The sequence below is a fragment of the Panthera onca genome, chromosome A3, assembly GCF_046562875.1.
Source record: "Panthera onca isolate mPanOnc1 chromosome A3, mPanOnc1 haplotype 2, whole genome shotgun sequence".
Taxonomy (NCBI): domain Eukaryota; kingdom Metazoa; phylum Chordata; class Mammalia; order Carnivora; family Felidae; genus Panthera; species Panthera onca.
The window spans coordinates 25,507,793-25,527,395 of record NC_138341.1 but is presented as its reverse complement, the minus strand read 5'-3'; the positions used below and the strand labels follow the sequence as shown (position 1 = coordinate 25,527,395).

The following is a 19,603-nucleotide window of genomic DNA, read 5'->3' as shown; positions in this document are numbered from 1 at the left end:
ATCTCCCCAAACTATGGAACTGGAGAGTGTTATGCTAAGTGAAATGAGCCATGCAGAGAAAGACAGATACCATATGGTTTCACTCTTATGTGGATCCTGAGAAACTTAACAGAAACCCATGGGGGAGGGGAAGGAAAAAAAAAAAAGAGGTTAGAGTGGAAGAGAGCCAAAGCATAAGAGACTCTTAAAAACTGAGAACAAACTGAGGGTTGATGGAGGGTGGGAGGGAGGGGAGGGTGGGTGATGGGTATTGAGGAGGGCACCTTTTGGGATGAGCACTGGGTGTTGTATGGAAACCAATTTGACAATAAACTTCATATATTGAAAAAAAAAAAAAGAAATCTCCTCAAACTAATGGGCATACACTTTAAGGTTAAAAGAGCCCATCCAGTAACAAGCACAATGAAGGAAAATAGAACTATGCTAAGTTATATCACTGTGAACTTGGAGAAACCTGGAGATAAAGATTTTACAACTTGCAGGGAGGAGAAAAACACAACTATTTCCAAGAACTGGAAAGACATCGATTGGATTTGTCAATACTGGAGAGCTCGAATGCACTACCAAAATGCCTTCAGAATGTTGAGGGAAACTGGAAAACCTAATTCCAACCAAGAATCCTATATATATCTAAATCATTAGTTAAGGGTAAGAGTAGAAGAAAGACATTTCAGACATGCAAGTTTCAAAAATGTACTTCACGAAGTATTAGACTCTTTAAACTACTTGCCATACAACTTCACTGGGAAAAGAAACTGCTTTAAAAAGAATTCAAGGGTGCCTGGGTGGCTCAGTCGGTTAAGCGTCTGACTTTGGCTCAGGACATGATCTTGTGGTCCGTGAGTTCGAGCCCTGCATCAGGCTCTGTGCTGACAGCTCTGAGCCTGGAGCCTGCTTCAGATTCTGTCTCCCTCTCTCTTCCCCTCCCCCACTTGTGCTCTGTCTCTCTATCACTCAAGAAAATAAACATTAAAAAAATTAAAAATAATTCATAAATCGCTGTTTTTCTTTTCTTTTTTTCTCTTTTCTTTTCTTTTCTTTTCTCTTCTTCTTTTCTATCTTCCTTTTTTTATAGAGGCAAATGACCAGTCCTAACTGGGGAGTCTGGGAAGGGCTTCCCCAGGGAGGAACTGAATGAGGATGTTAGTAGATGGGAAACGTGCAGGGGAGGGCGGGCATGTCAGGTGATAGTAACATGTAGTCAGAAGAGAGGAAAAAAATATATTGGGGAAAAGTCATAAAGAGTCTTGTGTTCCATGCTGAAAGATGTATGAACTTTACTCTGAAGAGATTAAGTGCCATTTTTAAGCAAGAGGTTGACACAAAATGACCTTATGTTGTAGTTTGAGGCAGAGATTAGAGGAGGGAGAGACACAGAGGCCAGGAGCCCAGTAAGGAGTCTGTTGCCGTATCAGAGAAGAAATAATTTGGGCCTGAGGAGGAGCAGTGACCAGTGGGACTGGAAAGGCAAGGATGGGTGCAGCCCTCAACATCCCTTTCTTGAGGAGCCAATGAAATCGGTGCACTGCTCTCTCCCATTTTGGTTTCCTCTGCTGCAGATAATGGAACGAGCTCTATTCCACATGGACAACTGTTATAACATCCCCAACATCCGGGGCACTGGGCGGATGTGCAAGACCAACCTGCCCTCCAACACGGCTTTCAGGGGCTTTGGGGGGCCCCAGGGAATGCTCATTGCTGAGCATTGGATGAGTGAAGTCGCAGTGACCTGTGGGCTGCCGGCAGAGGAAGTAAGCTGGGAATTTGGTGGCACAGGTTAACCTACTTTGAGGGGACAGTGGCTTTGTGTCTTGGGCATCTCCCATGGGGGCAGAGGAGAGGGGTTGGAACCTTAACTTTAGGTTGTATCCATTCATCTCTTGCCACCAACAAGGCCTCAGTGTCTCTCTCCTTGCAAAGGTGCGAAGGAAAAACATGTATAAGGAAGGGGACCTGACCCACTTCAACCAGAAGCTTGAGGGGTTCACCTTGCCCAGGTGCTGGGATGAATGCCTAGCAAGCTCTCAGTATCATGCCCGGAAGAGGGAGGTTGACAAGTTCAACGAGTAAGCACCGGGAGGGGAGGAGTCTGATATTCTGGCATTCTCTTGGGTTTCATATTCTACAGCACATTTGCAATACTCATAATACCAAGCTAGTAAGGTGCTTGAGGGTGCTAAGTTTGCTGACCCACTCCCAGCCATCTCTTTAAGATACTCAAATGATTTGTTCAGCCTGGGGGCAGATGGGCATATACAGCGTTCACTCACTATCATAGCCCATCGATATGGTTCACCTTTACACTCATCTGCTGTTGGGGCACACCAGCCAAGGACTAAGAACACCACAGTGATGTAGCGGCCTCTAACATGAATCTATCACTGTGACCTTACAGTCACTCCATTTTCTTAGGCCCCAGTTTCAACATCTGTAAGATGGGGGTAATTACACCGGCCCTCTTTCCTCACTAAGTTACCCAGAAAACCAAACAGAAAGCACAGAGAAGGTGTTAACCACTATCATCAGTGAGTGTCATAAGTGACTGTCTTCCCTGGTACAGTCACAGCACCCTGACTCTGTTTGAGCTCCACTCTGGGAGGAAGTTTTGATACTTTCAAGTGCAGACCCTCAGGGATGGGTCCTCCTTCAGCGCAGCTGAAGAACACAATCCCACCCCTTTTTCATTTGGTTTACCCAACTGGAGCACAACTCAGTTATGATAAGTACCATGTGGGCAGCACCAAGGATGCCTTATTCCAACTTTACAAAGATGTTGACTGAAACTACATCTGAGCTGACACAACCATGATAGAAAATGTTCTATGAGAATCTTCCTTTTTTTCTCCAGGGAGAATTGTTGGAAGAAGAGAGGGTTGTCCATAATTCCTACCAAGTTTGGAATAAGCTTCTCTGTTCCTTTTCTGAATCAGGTAATTGCCTTGTATAATTTTGTGCCTCTCCACTGGGCTGGGGCCCCATTTCCCTCCCTGTCTGCACTATCACATGGGAAAGGCCGTTGTGGCTGGTGCCAGAGCAGAGTGGAGGGGCTCTCTGCTGTTTAAATGGACTTGAACTTGCATATCCCTATTTGTCCAGGACGTCACAGGTCAGTGAGGGCAGCACAGGACTCAGAGATCTGGGGTCAACTCTCAGGTCTCCTTCTTCCTGACTGAAGGGCTACAGACAGCTACTCTGCCTTTCTGATCCTATGGCTTCATCTAAAAATGAGCACAAAGACATTTGACCTCCTTCCCTCTGTGGAAGACACACAGAAAGAGAGAGAGTGGAAATTTTTCGGGAACTGTTGAAGGGCTACATGATTAAATCACAAGATTCACGGTGCTTTAATTTGAGTCTGAGGCTGTAATCCAAAATGCTGCTTCCGGTTTTCTTTCTCCTGGGCTCCAGAAATATTGGCCCCAAGCATCTGGCTGAGTTAGGATTGACCCAATTTTGTGTTTGGAATCCTTCTCTTCCTGTAGGGAGGAGCCCTGGTTCACGTGTACACAGATGGCTCTGTGCTGCTGACCCATGGAGGCACTGAGATGGGCCAAGGCCTTCACACCAAGATGGTCCAGGTGAGCAGCCTGCAAAGGGTTGGGGGGGGGGGGGGTCCTCTCCGACATCATGGCGTCCATGTGAGGGAGGATGCTATAAGCAAGTGAGCGGCGGCACACCTGAGAAGCAGAAGCCGGCCTCAGCTGTGGTCAGTCCTGGCTCTGCTGCCCATTTTCGTGTGACCTCGGGCAAGTCTTCTCCCCTCTCGGCCTCTGTGTCTTCCTCTGTGCAATGCAGTTGGCCGGGTGACCACTCAGGTCACTTCCATTACCCACATTCTAGGGCCGTGGGGTTGTGTTGGTTTACAAGTTGCTCGGGAGCTTCTTGGGAGTAATCTGAAACTGGCCCCTGGACTCAGAGGGCAGAGGCAGACAGAAAAAAGAGGCCCAGGTTGGCAGGTCACAGTTGTAAGATGCAAAGGGAATTTACATGAGAGGCTTGCCTTGGGTGGCAGCAAGACAAATGGATCCCTACCCCCACCCACCAAATCTTAAACGTTTGTAGGGAGAGAGGCCTCAACTGGGTTTAGCCAAGGTACTGTGCAGGTATTCTCAATCCCACGTCATCATCTCGAGGCTGTGTCCTAGAAGCAGCATCCAAGAGCCAGAAAGGCAAGCAGAACCCACATTCCAAGAACAGGGGAAGTGGTGAGGAGCCTCTGATCCTTTGAGTCCAGCTCATGGGTCAACTGGTGGTCACATTTTAAAAAAAAAGGTTATTTATTTATTTTGAGAGAGATAGAGCATGAGCAGGGGAGGGACTAAGAGAAAGGGAGAGAGAGTTCTGCACTGTCAGTGTGCAGAGCCTGACTCGGGGCTTGAACTCATGAATTGTGAGATCATGACCTGTGCTGAAACCAGGAGTCAGACGCTTAACCAACTGAGCCCCGAGGAGCCCCCTGGTTGGTCACATATTTTTGGTGACCTTCCCTAACACTGTGTAAGAGGCTGTGTTATGTGTATAAAGGCTTCCCCCACACAGAGGAGCTAGGACATTGGAACTGGAGTAGAGTTGGAACACCTGCTTAGCTCATGGACTGGCCAGAGTAGATTTTTTAAAAAGCCAAGGTTAGCTTTAGAAAGCACTGCTAGTCACCATTAGGTTTATGAATTTTTTTTTTTTTGTAGCAAAATCACTCCATAAAGTTTTGCTTCCAATTGAGACAGATATAAGAACATCCCAGTCTCAGTGGGCTTATGGCTTATAAAATTATTATATTGCCTGTAATGGTGAACCTTAAACGGTCTTGGGGAGAAGGCAGCCAAGCCCCATGCCAAGCCCTCCCTGAATAAGTGATGTTGTCTCTTTTCTCAGGTGGCCAGCAGAGCACTGAAAATCCCCACCTCTAAGATTTACATCAGCGAGACAAGCACGAACACCGTGCCTAACACGTCTCCCACAGCTGCCTCCGTCAGCACTGACCTCAACGGACAGGCCACCTATGTAAGGAGCCTGGGGAGCCAGCAGAGCTGAGGGCCAGTCAAGGGCTTTGGGCCCAGAGCGCTCCCTGGGGTGGAAGCTGGAATGGTCCTTATAGGCTCTTTGGCTGTGGCCATGCCTTTGGCTGTCTTATCCAAGAGAATGCTGTTCCTCCCAACACCATGTTGAAAGAGAGACCTAAAAGCCACAATCACTTCTGTCAAAGTCAAGAAGGATGAGTGTAGGATGGGGAGGAGACTTGGAGGGTCCCAGGGGGCGTTCTGCAAAGACATACTCCCCAGTGTTAGAACTGGCCACAAGACCATGGACTGAAGTTGGAATTCGATTTTGCAGCTGGCCAGGTCAGACCAACTCACTTCTCTTTCCACATAGAGGTTGTAATTAACAGATGAGTCTGATGGGAGAAGTCACTTCCTTTGGGTTCCCTCAAATATTTCATCTTCTGTAGCCTAAGAACCGGGTGTTCTCCCAGCAAGGGCCAATGCCAGTTCCTGTGGCAGGGTCCTGGGAGTGGAAGCCACACAGTCATTCTTAAGAGGGTGGCAAGACTAATTGCGTGGCACCTTGGGCACAGCATTACTTGGAGGTAGCCTTGCTGAGGCCCTTGGGGTTTTGCCTGGGCCAGGAAATACGGAAGACTGATATGTCTGGTGTGTGGGCATGTGTTCTTAGGAAGCTTGTCAGACCATTCTGAAAAGGCTGGAACCCTTCAAGAAAAAGAATCCCAGTGGCTCCTGGGAAGACTGGGTAAGTCTGAGCTGATCCAACGTGCTTTTGAAGAGGAGAGAAATTAAAGGCAGGTTCTCTGTCCCTGCGGCAGCAGGAATAGGTCACGATCTAGTCCCAGAGGCAGAGAAGCTGAGTGTTCCATAGGGTTCCACAGCACAAGTAAATGCTCCACCTTGCTGGGCCCCTTTCTCTAGGGTTTTCATAGTGGAGGGAAGGCACTGGAGGAAAACTTCTGAGCCAGGATCTTGACAACCCCATGGCGACTGGGGGTTTGGCTGCCCTGAGCCTGAGAAGGTAGGGCGACCGCTGAAGGTGCCTGACTCAGGCCTGGTTCCATACCCCACTTGTCCTGAGGCTTGAGGAATCTGGTTTTCCTCAAACCTGCTCTCCGAGGGCTGCTTCGCAGTACTTCCCCTTCCTCAGCTCTGGAGTCTGGGTCCACTGAGGCTCCATCTGTGAAGGAGTGGGGAAAAAGACATTTCCCAAGAGTTTATATCCTTCCTGTGGTTTTTTACAAGTGGCAGGCAAGCCACTCGTCTCATCACAAGAATGAACCCAGTTCTCTGGTTTCTGGTTTGGTGCCTGTGTGTCGGGAACCCTCAGAGGGAAGCGGTAAGGAAGTCTCTCTCTGGGGGCAGGCGGGGGGCTTCATCTCTTCCAACAAGCAGACATCTCAGTGGCAGCCCTGCTTTACCATCTCCCAGAGTAGAGTTGGGGTGGGAAAGTGAGCACAGTGGGAACATAGAAAATGAACCCACACCTGACCCACCTCAGATTGTACTAGTCTCCCTCCATAGACTCAAAGAAAATAGCTATTTTTCTCAGACCCACTCGCCTTATTGTGCCGCACGTGACCTCTACTTCCCTTCCACACTCACAGATACCGCACACATATACCCCACGAATGTAGGTTGATTTTGGTAGTTTGGATTTTAGCGAGGAGACCCGGAGAGGCAAACTTGAGCTGGTCGTTGAGGGGAGAAAAGGATCGGGACAGATACAATGCAGGAACCACACGAATGGAGGTGCAGAGGTGTGGGAACATGGAGGGACTAAAATACATGAGTTTGGCTGTCATGGCGATGACGCGTGGGCAACATAAAGCCAGAGAGAGGATTGGGGTCCTTAATGTGAAGCATTTGCTCTATGGACAATGGGGAGTCAGCCAAAGTTGTCGAGTAGGGGAGTGATGTAGGCAGTATGGTATGTTAAGATGCTCACTGTGGTTGGGTTGGGCTACCTGGCAGCGTGGGGAGGCTATGTGATGGGGGAGGAGGCTACTGTAGTCCCCCAGGCTTCCAATGGCGGGGACCTAGTGCAGGTGAGAGCACAGTGCGGTCACCCAGTGCAGTGAGAATGTGAGGCAGGGTGTGGAAGCGAGGACCACCGGTACAAATAGTCGGTCAGCTTCCGGAGGAGGAGGGGAAGCTCATGAAATCTTAGTGCTGGGTCAGGGATTCTGGCACCCATGCTCAGCCCTTCCTGTTGTCTCTTTCCTCTCTTCAGGTCACAGATGCCTACCTGGACGCAGTGAGCTTGTCTGCTACCGGGTTTTATAAGTAAGGACAGTGCTGCTGTCACCCACCTCACAAACTGTGGTCATCCTAGCCTCTGAAGTCCCCTCCCGCATCAAATGCTCTCAGCCTTTGGTCAGGAGAGAGCAGTCCCACCGAGACGCTTCAGTGGACTTGTGCCAATTTCAATTGAAAGATGCTCTGGAATACCTGGCATTGCCAACCTATGTGCCAACGAGGCAAAAGCATGAGCTGCCATTAAGAGAAGACCTGTGTTCTAGTTCTGGTCTTAAAGGGTACCATTCCATTTGGAGAAATGAGGGATTCTCTCTGAGCCCTTTTCCTCATTTACGACGTGGTGGGACCATCCCTCCCTCGGCATTCCCCTAGACCCAGGGCTGTCTGCTGTGTGGCGTTACCCTCGTGTGTTAGTTACTCTGCTGTGTGCGTTGGCTTTCTTTACGGAGGCTTTCCTGGGACAGAAAGACAGGAAGATTTAGAACACGTGGTCTCATTACAAAGTGCAGAGTTCAGGGGAACTTGACGTGGGACTTGGAAAAGAGCACACGCCTTCTGCTACTTTGAACTCCAGTAGCAGTACAAAGAGCTAGAGACCCCGCCCAGCTGATGTAAAGGCTGGAAGAAGATGGGATCCAATTTGCTATCTCCCATAATGTTCTAGTTTTCTCTGGAGAATTTATTTATGTATAAAAAAATTTTTTTTTAACGTTTATTTTTGAGACAGAGAGAGACAGAGCATGAACAGGGGAGGGGCCGATAGAGAGGGAGACACAGAATCTGAAACAGGCTCCAGGCTCTGAGCTGTCAGCACAGACCCTGACGCGGGGCTTGAACTCACGGGCCGTGAGATCATGACCTGAGCCGAAGTCAGACGCTTAACCGACCAAGCCACCCAGGCGCCCCTTCTCTGGAGAATTTAATTAGGACCTTTCTTTCACAGATCAGTGGGTTTGGAAAAATAGTTCAGTATGCATTTTAGGCAAAGTCACGTTTTGCCAGTGCTCCTTGGGTTATGTGACATTTGACCTGCACAGGCAGAGATTAGAGCAGATGTTCTCGAATGTTCTCGTTCTGTTGTCAGAGTTGGTAAGACTGGGTAGGATACAGGAACACCCAGGTGAAGATGATGACCTCAGAGGTCAAAGGAGGTGGTGGGTTCTCCTGGGAGAAGCCTTTTCTCTCAGCTCCGAGTTGGTTTTGTTTTCATGCAGATTCCGATCCCTTCAGCTCACGTTGTTTCTGTGTCATGCGTAGAAAAACGGAGAGGCAGAGTACTGTGAACTCCAGGTGGGAGAATATGCACGTACACACGTGTGGATCGTGTGAACTTGGAATTGTATAAGATACTCAGGATCAAAGAAGAAAAACGTAGAAGAGAGCATCTGCTTTTATGAATAGCACTTTCCCCGAATCATTTGTTGACACCGAGAAGGGGCCAGTAGCCAAGGAGAAATGCAGGCAAGGGGTTAAAGGTACACCCAGGCTGACATGAGATGCTGACCTTAACTCTCCCCTGGAGAAAGGTGAGCAGCCCAGGAGGTGGCACAGGCAGGGGCTTTGGTTCTGAGAGCTTGAACTCTAATCCAACACTTACTTTGGGTGTGGTTTTCGTGTCGTTTGTGAGCTTGTGCAAATGTGTCACCTGCTTCTACCACATAGAGGTGGGCACACGGATACTATACACCCCTGGGCTGTACAGAAGGCATCACATAAGGGCCATTGGCAGATCCTAGCAGACATGAGGCAAGAAACTCTGGAATACCTGGGTTTCATTAACAGGTCCAAAATATTAAAAACATGTGGACTCTTTTGAAGGGCAGCTGAATGAAAAAATAAAACCTGTGGAGTCTTAGGATTTTGTGGGACAAGCTGTGTGTGTGTGTGTGTGTGTGTGTGTGTGTGTGTGTAGGTGGGGGGCATGTTAATCTTAATACATATGCAGTGTTTTCTGTTTTCTCCTCCAGAACACCCAACCTTGGCTACAGCTTTGAGACAAACTCTGGGAATCCCTTCCACTACTTCAGCTATGGGGTGGCTTGCTCTGAAGTGGAAATCGACTGCTTAACAGGGGATCATAAAGTAAGAAGTTTGTAAAATCTTAGTACTAAGTTAGGGGAAAGAGAAGAGAAACAAGTGAGTTGCAAACATCAAGAACCAATAGAGACACACTTTCTGGCTGGGAGAATAATGTGTGATGTCACAGCCTGGCAAACTTCCGATGAAGGACCAGAGAGTAAATACTTGAGGCTTTCTGGGCCACAAAGACTCTGCCTCAACTACTCAATTCCATCACTGTAGCACAAGAACAGCCAGAGATGTATGCAAACAAATGGGCATGGCTGTGTTCCAATACGATGTAATTTGTGCACACTGAATGTGAATTTCACATAGCTTTCACATGCCGCGACATATTCTTAATTTTGTCAGTCATCTAATACCATAAACACCATTGGGGCACCTGGGTGGCTCAGTGGGTTAAGCGTCAGGCTTCGGCTGAGGTCATGATGTCATGGTTGATGGATTTGGACCCCACATTCGGCTCTGTGCTAATAGCTCAGAGCCTGGAGCCTGCTTCAGACTCTGTGTCTCTCTCTCTCTCTACCCCTGCCCTGATCGTACTCTGTCTCTCTCTCTCTCAGAAATAAATAAAACATTCCAAAATCTTAAGAAAATGTAAACACCATAATTAGCTCACAGGTCCTACAAAAACAGGGCACAGACTAGAATCAGCCCGTGGAATGTAGTTTGTTGTCCCCTTCCTTACACTATCTATCCAGACTCAGGTTCCGAGTCCCAGGAGCCTGGGAACCAGCCTTCCTGCTCATGGGTGTGTGTGCCTGTGTGTGTGTGCACAGTTCCTTCTGATCGCCCAGAGAGTGTGGCCACTCCCTTCCCCTGCCTAGTGGCCACAGACTCAAACTTCAGCATTGACCATGCCAGTGCAGACTGACAGGGATAGGAGCACCCTGCCTGAGCATGCCCAGGGCACGCTGCTTCTGAAAGTCCTATCTGGGTTGACACAATAATTTAAGGGTCACTGTGCCCCATCTATCATTCCGCACATTCCTTTCTTCTCACACTATTTGTATTTTGCCATCCACTTTAGAACCTCCGCACAGACATTGTCATGGATGTCGGCTCCAGTCTGAACCCTGCCATTGATATTGGACAGGTAAGGCACATGGGTGACCAGGGTGGTCATGGACTTGGCCAACCTTCAGTGCTAATGCCTTCGCTCTGCCTACACCACTGCCTGGCGAAGGCCCAGATAGCTGATCCCAGGCTGGGCAGGAGCCAGCTGGGCTGTCTGCAGAGGGCTGTTTTCAGCTTCTTTCCATGCCCACTCCCCGTGGGGCTTGGCGCCTATTGTGGGAAGCGGTATCTGTCCTTGGGGAGGGGTAGGCAGAGTGGCCATGGTCTCTGTCTGGCCTGCAGGTAGAAGGGGCGTTTGTCCAGGGCCTTGGCCTGTTCACCCTGGAGGAGCTGCACTACTCCCCGGAGGGGAGCCTGCACACCCGTGGCCCCAGCACCTACAAGATCCCTGCGTTTGGCAGCATCCCCAGTGAGTTCAGGGTGTCGCTGCTCCGTGACTGTCCCAACAAGAAGGCCATCTATGCGTCCAAGGTACTGTTGCCCTGGGTCTGCACTGTGGGAGGACATGGGGGTAAGACCCACCTACCGCATGGGTCTGCAGGGGGCTTGTCTGGAAGAGACCAGGGTGCTTGACACGAGTTTTGGCGAGGATGGTGGAGCGATGGGCAGTCCCTGCCTGGGAAAAAGAAAACTGGGATGACACCAGCTCTGTGTGGTCAAAGCCAGCTCCTTTGGGTGCACTCGGAGAGATTCCTTTAATCCAGTCCTGTAGGTCAAGTCCTGACCAACATCTATGTCTCAGGTGTGCATCTTGAGCTTGGTCCTAAAGAGGACCCCACAGGTACACACCCCTCCCTGTTATCCCTTAAAAATAGCACATTCACTGCAGATGGGGCAATACTTCTGTGCAATCCCTTGTGCCTCCTTCAGTGGCTGGCACCTGACTTGAAACTTGATCTGCACGTCTCAAGGATTAGAGTCATCCCTTATTTCCTCCCGGTCCCCAGTAATTATGAAAAATGGTTGAAAATCCCATAAGCTGATTGATACAGTCCTAATCAAAGAAGGAAAACACATAATCACTTGTAACCAGTGAAACATACCCATTTGTTCCTTTCATGATTTACTTCACTGTGGTTGGGTCTGGGACACTTTTTGATCTCGCCATCGACTCTCACACTTTAGTATGCCTTGGGATCACTGCAGGCTCATGAAAAAAATACATTTTGGTGAGACCTGTCCCTAGAAATTTGGTTCAGGAGGGCTGGAGTAGGACCCTGCAACATGCATTTTTAATAAGCATCTCTAGTGCTTTTGATACATGGAATTTCTGGTCAGTGCTTTGGGGGAACAAAACCAACTCTGCTAGAAAATGTTTAATTCCTATTGGTCGTGATGCCTAGATTCCAGATGACGTTGTAAGTATAATTAGGGTGCCTACAAGTATAATTAAGGTGCCTGTAAATGTGGGTGTCAGAGTTGCAGGTAGAGGATTCCCCCAGCCTTATAACTGCGAGGAAAGGGTCCAAATTCAGGTCAGACACTTTGTCCATAAAATATAATTATTTAAAACAGCTTTGAATGGTACATTTTCTTTGCATGGTGTTATCAGAGAAAAGTGACACAGTAAGAGTTGAGAACGCCATGGAGGTTGAGTCATTTACCAGATTGATTGTTCTCAGCCCTGAAGAATTTTGAGCAGCCTTCCTGCCTTGCTGGCCGTGGCCCGCTGGGGCTGGCTGGGGTTCCTGGCATCTCCAGCCCTCCTGGCGCAGAGGCTGGGGTCCTGTTGCCTGACTCCCTGTCCTGCGCTCTGTCCGCCCAGGCTGTCGGCGAACCGCCCCTCTTCCTGGCAGCCTCCATCTTCTTCGCCATCAAGGATGCCATCCGTGCAGCTCGAGCTGGGAACCCGGATTGTAAGACAAAGAAGCTTTTCCAGCTAAACAGCCCCGCCACCCCGGAGAAGATCCGCAACGCCTGCGTGGACCAGTTCACCAGGCTGGTATGAGGCCCCTCGAGCACCCACTCCGTTGGGGGGAGGCCGGGCAGAGGCGGCCCATGCAGAGAGGAGAGCGGGATGCCAGGCTGTCTGTCCACTGAGCAGCCTTGGGTCCTCGCTGCCTTCCTTGTGCCGTTGAGGCACCCCCTTGAACTTGCTGGAAAAGAGCAAGAAATGAAGTTTGTAGCTGGGCTTCCTTAGAGGAAAGAGGGCTCTTTGGTGCACAGCTGTCAACCACAGATTTAATTTTTTCCCTTGAAGATGAGGGTGATGGGTAAACGTCCAGAAGAGCCTAGTCTTTAGCGTCCATCACTAGCACTTTGGGGACCCTTCTTTGCGAAAGTCACCGTGTGAGTGCTGTGGAGACGGAGACGAAAAGGGGAGTTAAGGAATTGATTAGATGCACCACGTTCGTTCTGCGATGACTATATGCCATACCGATGCTGGCACACATGGATGCCCACAGAGACTTTGTGGTATTTTAGGAAACCAGCTAATTGTATTTTGCGGTGGCTGGTTACGACCTTAGTGTACGTAGCAGCATGTAGGAGGAATTCTATGGTCTTTGGACCATGGGAAGCGCTTCCATGATACTTGTAGTGCGCAACGCCTGGCCACAGAGGACCATGCAGGGACAGATTCTTCCCCTGTTGCCTCTGAGTTGTGCTGAAGCGGGCTCTGCCCACACAGGACCCTCCAACTGCCTTTACAACAGCAGCCTCTGTTGAGTTAGCAGAGCCAGATTCTTCCTGATAACCCAAGTTGGATTTCCTCCTGGGTATTTGATAGAAGATTTGTTGGGCCTTTTTGGTTTAGAGGTGAAATGGGTACTCATGGACCGAAAGGGTTCCAGGGATGGGAGGTTGCGGGAGAGTCTTGAAAGCAGGCCAATCTGCCTTTTCAGGCCTCAGCACCAAGGGTGAGGGAGACCGAGGGGTCCCCAGGTAGGCCACTGTCATCTGCCAATAGCTTTAGCTATGGGGTAAGACCACCAGACCACGTGTTGAGTTTCCAGGCAGCGAGGATGCCCACAACTCTGCAGCAACCTTCCCACAGCCCAGAACCTTCTCACCATGGCCACATGCTGACAGTTTCCCAAACCCCTTCCCCGGGAGACGAGGTGCTGCCTGGCTCCCGATAAGCTTACCCAGGTGGCCAAGTTAGCTCCTTGAAAAGAATCTGATGCAGAACTCATTGATTTAATGAAGCCCTCCAGGTCCTCGGACCTAAAGCACAGATTCTGACCCAAGCCCCTTTGCTCTGTTATAACACACCAGTGAGTTAAATCCCTGCAGCAGGTTTGCATGAGTAACTGATTCTATGACCCAATCATGATTTCAGGGACTGTGTGTAGCACGTGTGAAGGGATCACTTCCGTATTTGGTCATTCCTGTGGCTTCGGGGCCTACTAGAGTGCCTCCCACATGGGAAGTGCTTGGCAAAACTAAAGGAATGACTAGGCAGTTAGGGGGCCCTGCCCTGGGGGCACTCCCAACAGCTGAGACTGCAGAGGGATGGCTCACCTTGGAATGGTGGCCGGCAGTGGTGGGAGGTGGCATGGGCATCCGAGTGGGCAACGTGTCCTGTGCTATGGGAAGACCCCGGTGATGAGTTTTCTTTCATTCCTTCCTAGTGTGTCACTGGCACTGCAGAAAGCTGTAAGCCCTGGTCTGTGAGGGTCTGACGACAAAGCCCCCAGCAGAGTCTGCTTATGCTGTGCGGGAGTTTCCATGGAGCATGAGACATGCCTGCAGAACATGATCTATACATGTCATGGGGTGACAGTGCTGTGAGTCATCAGGATGATGTTTGGAAGCACACGGAATGCGTTGGAAGATTTTGTTTTGTTTTCGCTGAAGATTTTGATCAAAAATATGGTTTGCAAACATAATGAAAAGCAAATTCAGAACTCTGAGGCCACGTGGCTAATATGCAATGAGAGTCTTTGTATGTCTGCTTTAATCATGTATGTCAAATAGGTGTACGTGCTCTGTCCCAGCTCACAGGCAAGGCTGTATAGCCTCAGGTGCTGACAGTGTCTGTCCTTCAAAGAAGATGCCCCCCCAGCCTCTGGAAGTTTCCATCCTAAACCAGAGTCTTCCCTTCAAACCAATGAACATCACATTATAACCGCTGACCCATAGTCAACTTTGCAATGGGACAGTGGGGTGAGATTCAAATCCCTAACCACCTTTGATCATTGAAGAGAATAGACACTGAAACGAATTCAAGGTTAATCTAACCTTGTTAAGTGGCAGCAAGGAAATTATTCTATAGCATCCAAAGCCGACCAACCCATTTACTGAGCACCTACAATGTGCTAGGTTTCTTTCTCTTCCCCTTTGTACAGTAAAAGAAATCAGGTTTAAAATGTTTCACTCGAGGGGCTCCTGGGTGGCTCAGTTGGTTAAACATCTGATTCTTGACTTCGGCTCAGGTCATGATGTGAGATCAAGCCCCGCGCCGGGCTCTGTGCTGACAGTGCACAGAGCCTGATTGGGATCTTCTCTCTCTCTCTCTCCCTCTGTCTCTGACTCTCCCATGTGCATGTTCTCTCTGTCTCTTGAAACCAATAAACTTTATAAAAAATTAAAAATCTTCATTCATTGCCAGAGTAATTTCCATTTAGAAATCATGCAACCAAAAGCAAGATCAGCCCGAAGAATCACAGTCAAGAAGCCTGGGTTCTCATCCCAGCTGCGTCTCTATCTGTGTGACCTCAGTCTGTCACTTCTCTTTTCTGTGCTTTTCCTTACTCTAGAAGGAGAGAACTGGACTGGACTAATCCCTAAGGCCTTCCCTGGCTCTGAAAGTCTATAAATATACGACCCGAAAACTCCAGTTACATAAGGGCTCTGCAGCTATCAGAGACGTGGCTCCCTTACTGTGATGTGACATCTGGGCTTATTGAACTCTGCTTCTATTCTCCCAAGTTCTTGAAGTTGGTACAGAGCACAGGAGAGGAGCAAGCATCCCTCTAGCTGTTCCAACAGGTGATTTCGTCGCTGTATGGTGCTGGGTGAATGATGTGACATCGTCCTGCGCCTTCACTGCTCCAAACACCCAACCTTGTCCCAGATGGGGCCATGGCTCTGGCCATGGAGGGAGAAGAGGGGAAACCATACAGTTGAGCCCAGCACTTGATGCCACTAAGAAATGAAACGGTCAACTGGTTGGCATGTGAGAAATGCTTATTAACCATCATGATCTCACCAAATGCGAATATCTGCCATATCTTAGCCAGTCTTCATTTCTAGAGAACACAGGCACACAAAACACTGACACACATGCGCTCACACGACACACACACACTTTCTTACAAAATTCCCTTCCTCAGAATAGTCTAGATATGCCAGCCATGTTATAGCACAGTTAAAAGGGAGGAACATTTTATTTTACTTGATTTTATATGTAATTTATTGTCAAATTGGTTTCCATACAACAATCAGTGCTCATCCCAACAGGTACCCTCCTCAATGCCCATCACCCACTTTCCCCTCTCCCCCACCCCCATTCAACCCTCAGTTTGTTCGCAGTATTTAAGAGTCTCTTATAGTTTGCCTCCTTCCCTCTCTGTAACTTACCCCCCCCCCCACCATTCTCCTCCCCCCTGGTCTTCTGTGGAGTTTCTCAGGATCCACATATGAGTGAAAACATATGGTATCTGTCTTTTTTTCCTGACTTATTTCACTCAGCATAACACTCTCCGGTTCCATCCACATTGCTACAAATGGCCAGATTTCATTCTTTAAAAGTGAGTAACATTTTAAGTTGAACTAATAGTTCCATGGAGATCCATGCAGGTCCGTTTCACTGACTATCTGGAATGTTCTAGAACATTAGGCCAGTAGCCCAAGATGGAGATGTGCCAGCTGTTATTAGCCAGGCTGTAAGCACTGGATAATGACTGTGAATTCTCTCCTGAGCTTAGCAACAGAGGCAAGGCAGGGTGGTTAAGAAAATCAAACAAGCGAGCGCTCCGTGCGCTGTACATCACTGTTATGCCGAGGTGGTGTTCTCAGACACCTGGCCTTGCCCTGCTGTCCTAACCTGTAAACCTTCCGGAGTCTGTGAGGCAGGGTGCCTGGTGTTCCTGCCAACAGCGCCTGCAGTTTCGCACCGCGACCTGCAGAGGGCGGAAGACGACCGGACAGGAGACCAAAGCCTCCAGGGGCACCACCTCTGGGATCAGTTACCAGGGAACTGACTGAGCATCTCGGAGTGGACCGAGTGTCTTCAAAGGCCCCTCCAGGAGTTGGACCTAAAGCCGACTTAGGGCTTCAGAATGGCAAAATCTCCGCTAAAGAGCCCGTGGCAGTGAGTTTTTGATGCGGGGCTAGTATGGGGAAGGGAAAGGCAAGTCTTCTTTCCTGAGCATCTGCAACTTGCCAGATGCCACATTTCGTGCTTTACCTGCAGGGTTTCCTTGAACCCTCCCAGGGGCCTTAAGAAGTGTTCACTGAATCTCTGAAGGAGAAGCCCTACCCGCAACTCCACAGAGGACTTTCCATTCGGGGGTGTTTACTGCTGGGGAAACACCACAGGCGGTGCCCTCAGCGAGCCTGCTGTAGACCGGGAGTCGTTGAGCCTGACAGCGCGGACTCGGGCTCAGGAGGCTGGCAGAGGCTGCCGGAGGCCCCTGGATGCTATCTCTTCCGCCAGAGGCGGTGTTGGGTTGTAACGCTGGCGTGGCCAAGCTGCTGAACTGTTGTCCAAAGGCAGCTGAGGAACGTGGCCCTACTCCAGAGCTGGGGTGGCTGGAGGGTCAGGATGGAGACGACAGGATGCATGGAGATCACAGCAGGAACCCCAGGCAAAGGCTGGGAACAGAAAGGGGCCTAGCCTATCGGTTTAGGACTGGGAACATCCCTGAGGCTTGGTTATTTTTATCTCTAGCCTAGGGGGAGCCTGGAAACCATTTGCTGCCTATTTTAGGTCCTGGGATAAGGCTATTTGGAACACGTAGCTTCCTGGACCTGCTGAAGCTTGACATCACCCTGTGGCCCCTGGGCCCGGGGGCCTGCCCTTTCGTTTTGTCTCTATCCTGAATTGGAAGAGTACGCGTTCCCAAGGCAGGAGACAGATCTTGTGACAATCTTGTCACCTGCAACACAGCAGCCCATGGATGGAAGGGGAAATATGAGGCTTTGCCCTTGAACTGGCCCAGCCCTGGTCTTGCACCATCCCCCAGACCAACTCAGCGCTCTGGAGTGTGGGTACCATCAAGGTCAAGCTCTTTGTGTCAGACCTGAGAAACCTAAGCCCAGAGAGGGTAATTGACTTGTTTGGGGTCCCACAGCCCTTCAGCGTGAGACACAGGCTTACGACAAGGGTGCCAGATTCCTGGTCCAGACTCTCTAAATCACACCTCTGCTCATCAAGTGGGCCTTCTCTTATGCAAATGGGTCAGATTTCTGGGGGGTCAGATAGAAATCCAGTTATGCTGGTTGGGAAGAAGATATGGAAGGCTTGGGGCCCAAGACAAACACTGTGGCAAGGGGGGCAGGATGCTAAAATGGGATTCTTTCTTAAGCCCCACGGATTGGAATAACATCCAATAACAGTAAGTGGAAAACATCCCCCTCATTCCGGAGTGAGATGCTCAGTCACCTACGCAAGACTTGTAGAGGGGGTGGCTGGAAACGGAGTCATTTAGCTCATCCCCTACCTCCAGGAAACAAAGGGTTGAAATGGACTTTGAGAGATTGGAGAGAGAGAATTTCTCTGAAGAGAGCAAGCTGTACATCCTCCCTGCCAAAGAGGAGAGAGAGGGATGGGGTGGGAGGGGGAGAGAGAGAGTGTGTGTGTATCATAGGGGGAAGGTCTCCCCAACCAGGCCATTGGAGGGGGAGTTTCCAGTGGACCACTCAAGGACCCAAACGGTGACCGTTGCTTGAGAAGCTGTGGTTGGATGAGCCAGAAGCAGCAGGAAGGGAGTGTGAGCGAGCCACGCATTCTCCAGTGTCCAGGCAAGGGTACCGGTGTGACCACAGGGGACGTCGAAGGTTACTCTGCATCTTGTTTACACTTGGCTTTTCCATTTAAAAAAATTTTTTTTACATTTAATTTTTGGGAGAGAGAGAGAGAGAACAAAAGAGGGAGAGAGAGGGAGAGAGGGAGCCCGAGTAGGGGTGGGGCAGAGAAAGAGAGAGACACACAGAATCAGAAGCAGGTTCCAGGCTCTGAGCTGTCAGCACAGAGCCTGATGCGGGGCTCAAACTCACGGACTGTGACATCATGACCCGAGCTGAAGTGGGACGCTTAACCGACTGAGCCACTCAGGCACCCCAATAGTTTCTCAACTTTTATTTTTTATTTTTTTTATTTTTTAATAATTTGAAATCCTTTTTTATTATTTATTTTTTTCATAGGGAATTGATTGTCAAAATGGTTTCCATACAACAAGCAGTGCTCATCCCAACAGGTGCCCTCCTCAATGCCCATCACCCACTTTCCCCTCCCTCCCACCCCCCATCAACCCTCAGTTTAGTCTCAGTTTTTAAGAGTCTCTTACGGTTTGCCTCCCTCCCTCTCTGTAACTTTTTTTTCCTTTCCCTCCCCCATGGTCTTCTGTTAAGTTTCTCAGGATCCACATAAGAGTGGAAACCTATGGTATCTTTCTCTGTATGACTTATTTCACTTAGCATAACACTGTCCAGTTCCATCCATGTTGCTACAAAAGGCCATATTTCATTCTTTCTCATTGCCACGTAGTATTCCATTGTGTATATAAACCACAATTTCTGTATCCATTCATCAGTTGATGGACATTTAGGCTCTTCCCACAATTTGGCTATTGTTGAGAGTGTTGCTATAAACATTAGGGTATAAGTGCTCCTATGCATCAGCACTCCTGTATCCCTGGGGTAAATTCCTGGCAGTGCTATTGCTGGGTCATAGGGTAGATCTTTTTTTAATGTTTTGAGGAAGCTCCACACTGTTTTCCAGAGAGGCTGCAGCAGTTTGCGTTCCCAACAGTGCAAGAGGGGTCTCGTTTCTCCACATCCTCGCCAGCATCTATGGTCTCCTGATTTGTTCATTTTAGCCACTCTGACTGGCATGAGGTTATCTCAGTGTGGTTTTGATTTGTATTTCCCTGATGAGGAGTGATGTTGAGCATCTGTAATGTGCCTGTTGGCCATCTGGATGTCTTCTTTAGAGAAGTGTCTATTCATGCCTTCTGCCCATGTCTTCATTGGATTATTTGTTTTCTTGGGTGTGGAGTTTGGTGAGTTCTTTATAGATTTTG

The 19,603-nt window shown here is 49.2% G+C and overlaps 1 protein-coding gene across 2 annotated transcripts in view; it reads left to right on the top strand.

Annotated features, from left to right (window-relative positions):
* Nucleotides 1–14,408, top strand: part of LOC145715355 (xanthine dehydrogenase/oxidase-like) — a 59,025-nt gene extending 44,617 nt beyond the window's left edge. For both annotated transcript variants that reach the window (XM_081795199.1, XM_081795198.1), the window contains exons 25-36: nucleotides 1,560–1,751; nucleotides 1,921–2,066; nucleotides 2,849–2,930; nucleotides 3,483–3,578; nucleotides 4,873–5,001; nucleotides 5,671–5,745; nucleotides 7,234–7,286; nucleotides 9,227–9,341; nucleotides 10,369–10,434; nucleotides 10,698–10,886; nucleotides 12,181–12,357; nucleotides 13,988–14,408. In XM_081795199.1, coding sequence (XP_081651325.1) covers nucleotides 1,560–1,751; nucleotides 1,921–2,066; nucleotides 2,849–2,930; nucleotides 3,483–3,578; nucleotides 4,873–5,001; nucleotides 5,671–5,745; nucleotides 7,234–7,286; nucleotides 9,227–9,341; nucleotides 10,369–10,434; nucleotides 10,698–10,886; nucleotides 12,181–12,357; nucleotides 13,988–14,038 — 1,371 coding nt within the window. In that variant the 3' untranslated portion in view covers nucleotides 14,039–14,408. The remainder of the gene's footprint in view (nucleotides 1–1,559; nucleotides 1,752–1,920; nucleotides 2,067–2,848; nucleotides 2,931–3,482; nucleotides 3,579–4,872; nucleotides 5,002–5,670; nucleotides 5,746–7,233; nucleotides 7,287–9,226; nucleotides 9,342–10,368; nucleotides 10,435–10,697; nucleotides 10,887–12,180; nucleotides 12,358–13,987) is intronic.
* The last annotated feature ends 5,195 nt before the right edge of the window (nucleotides 14,409–19,603 follow it).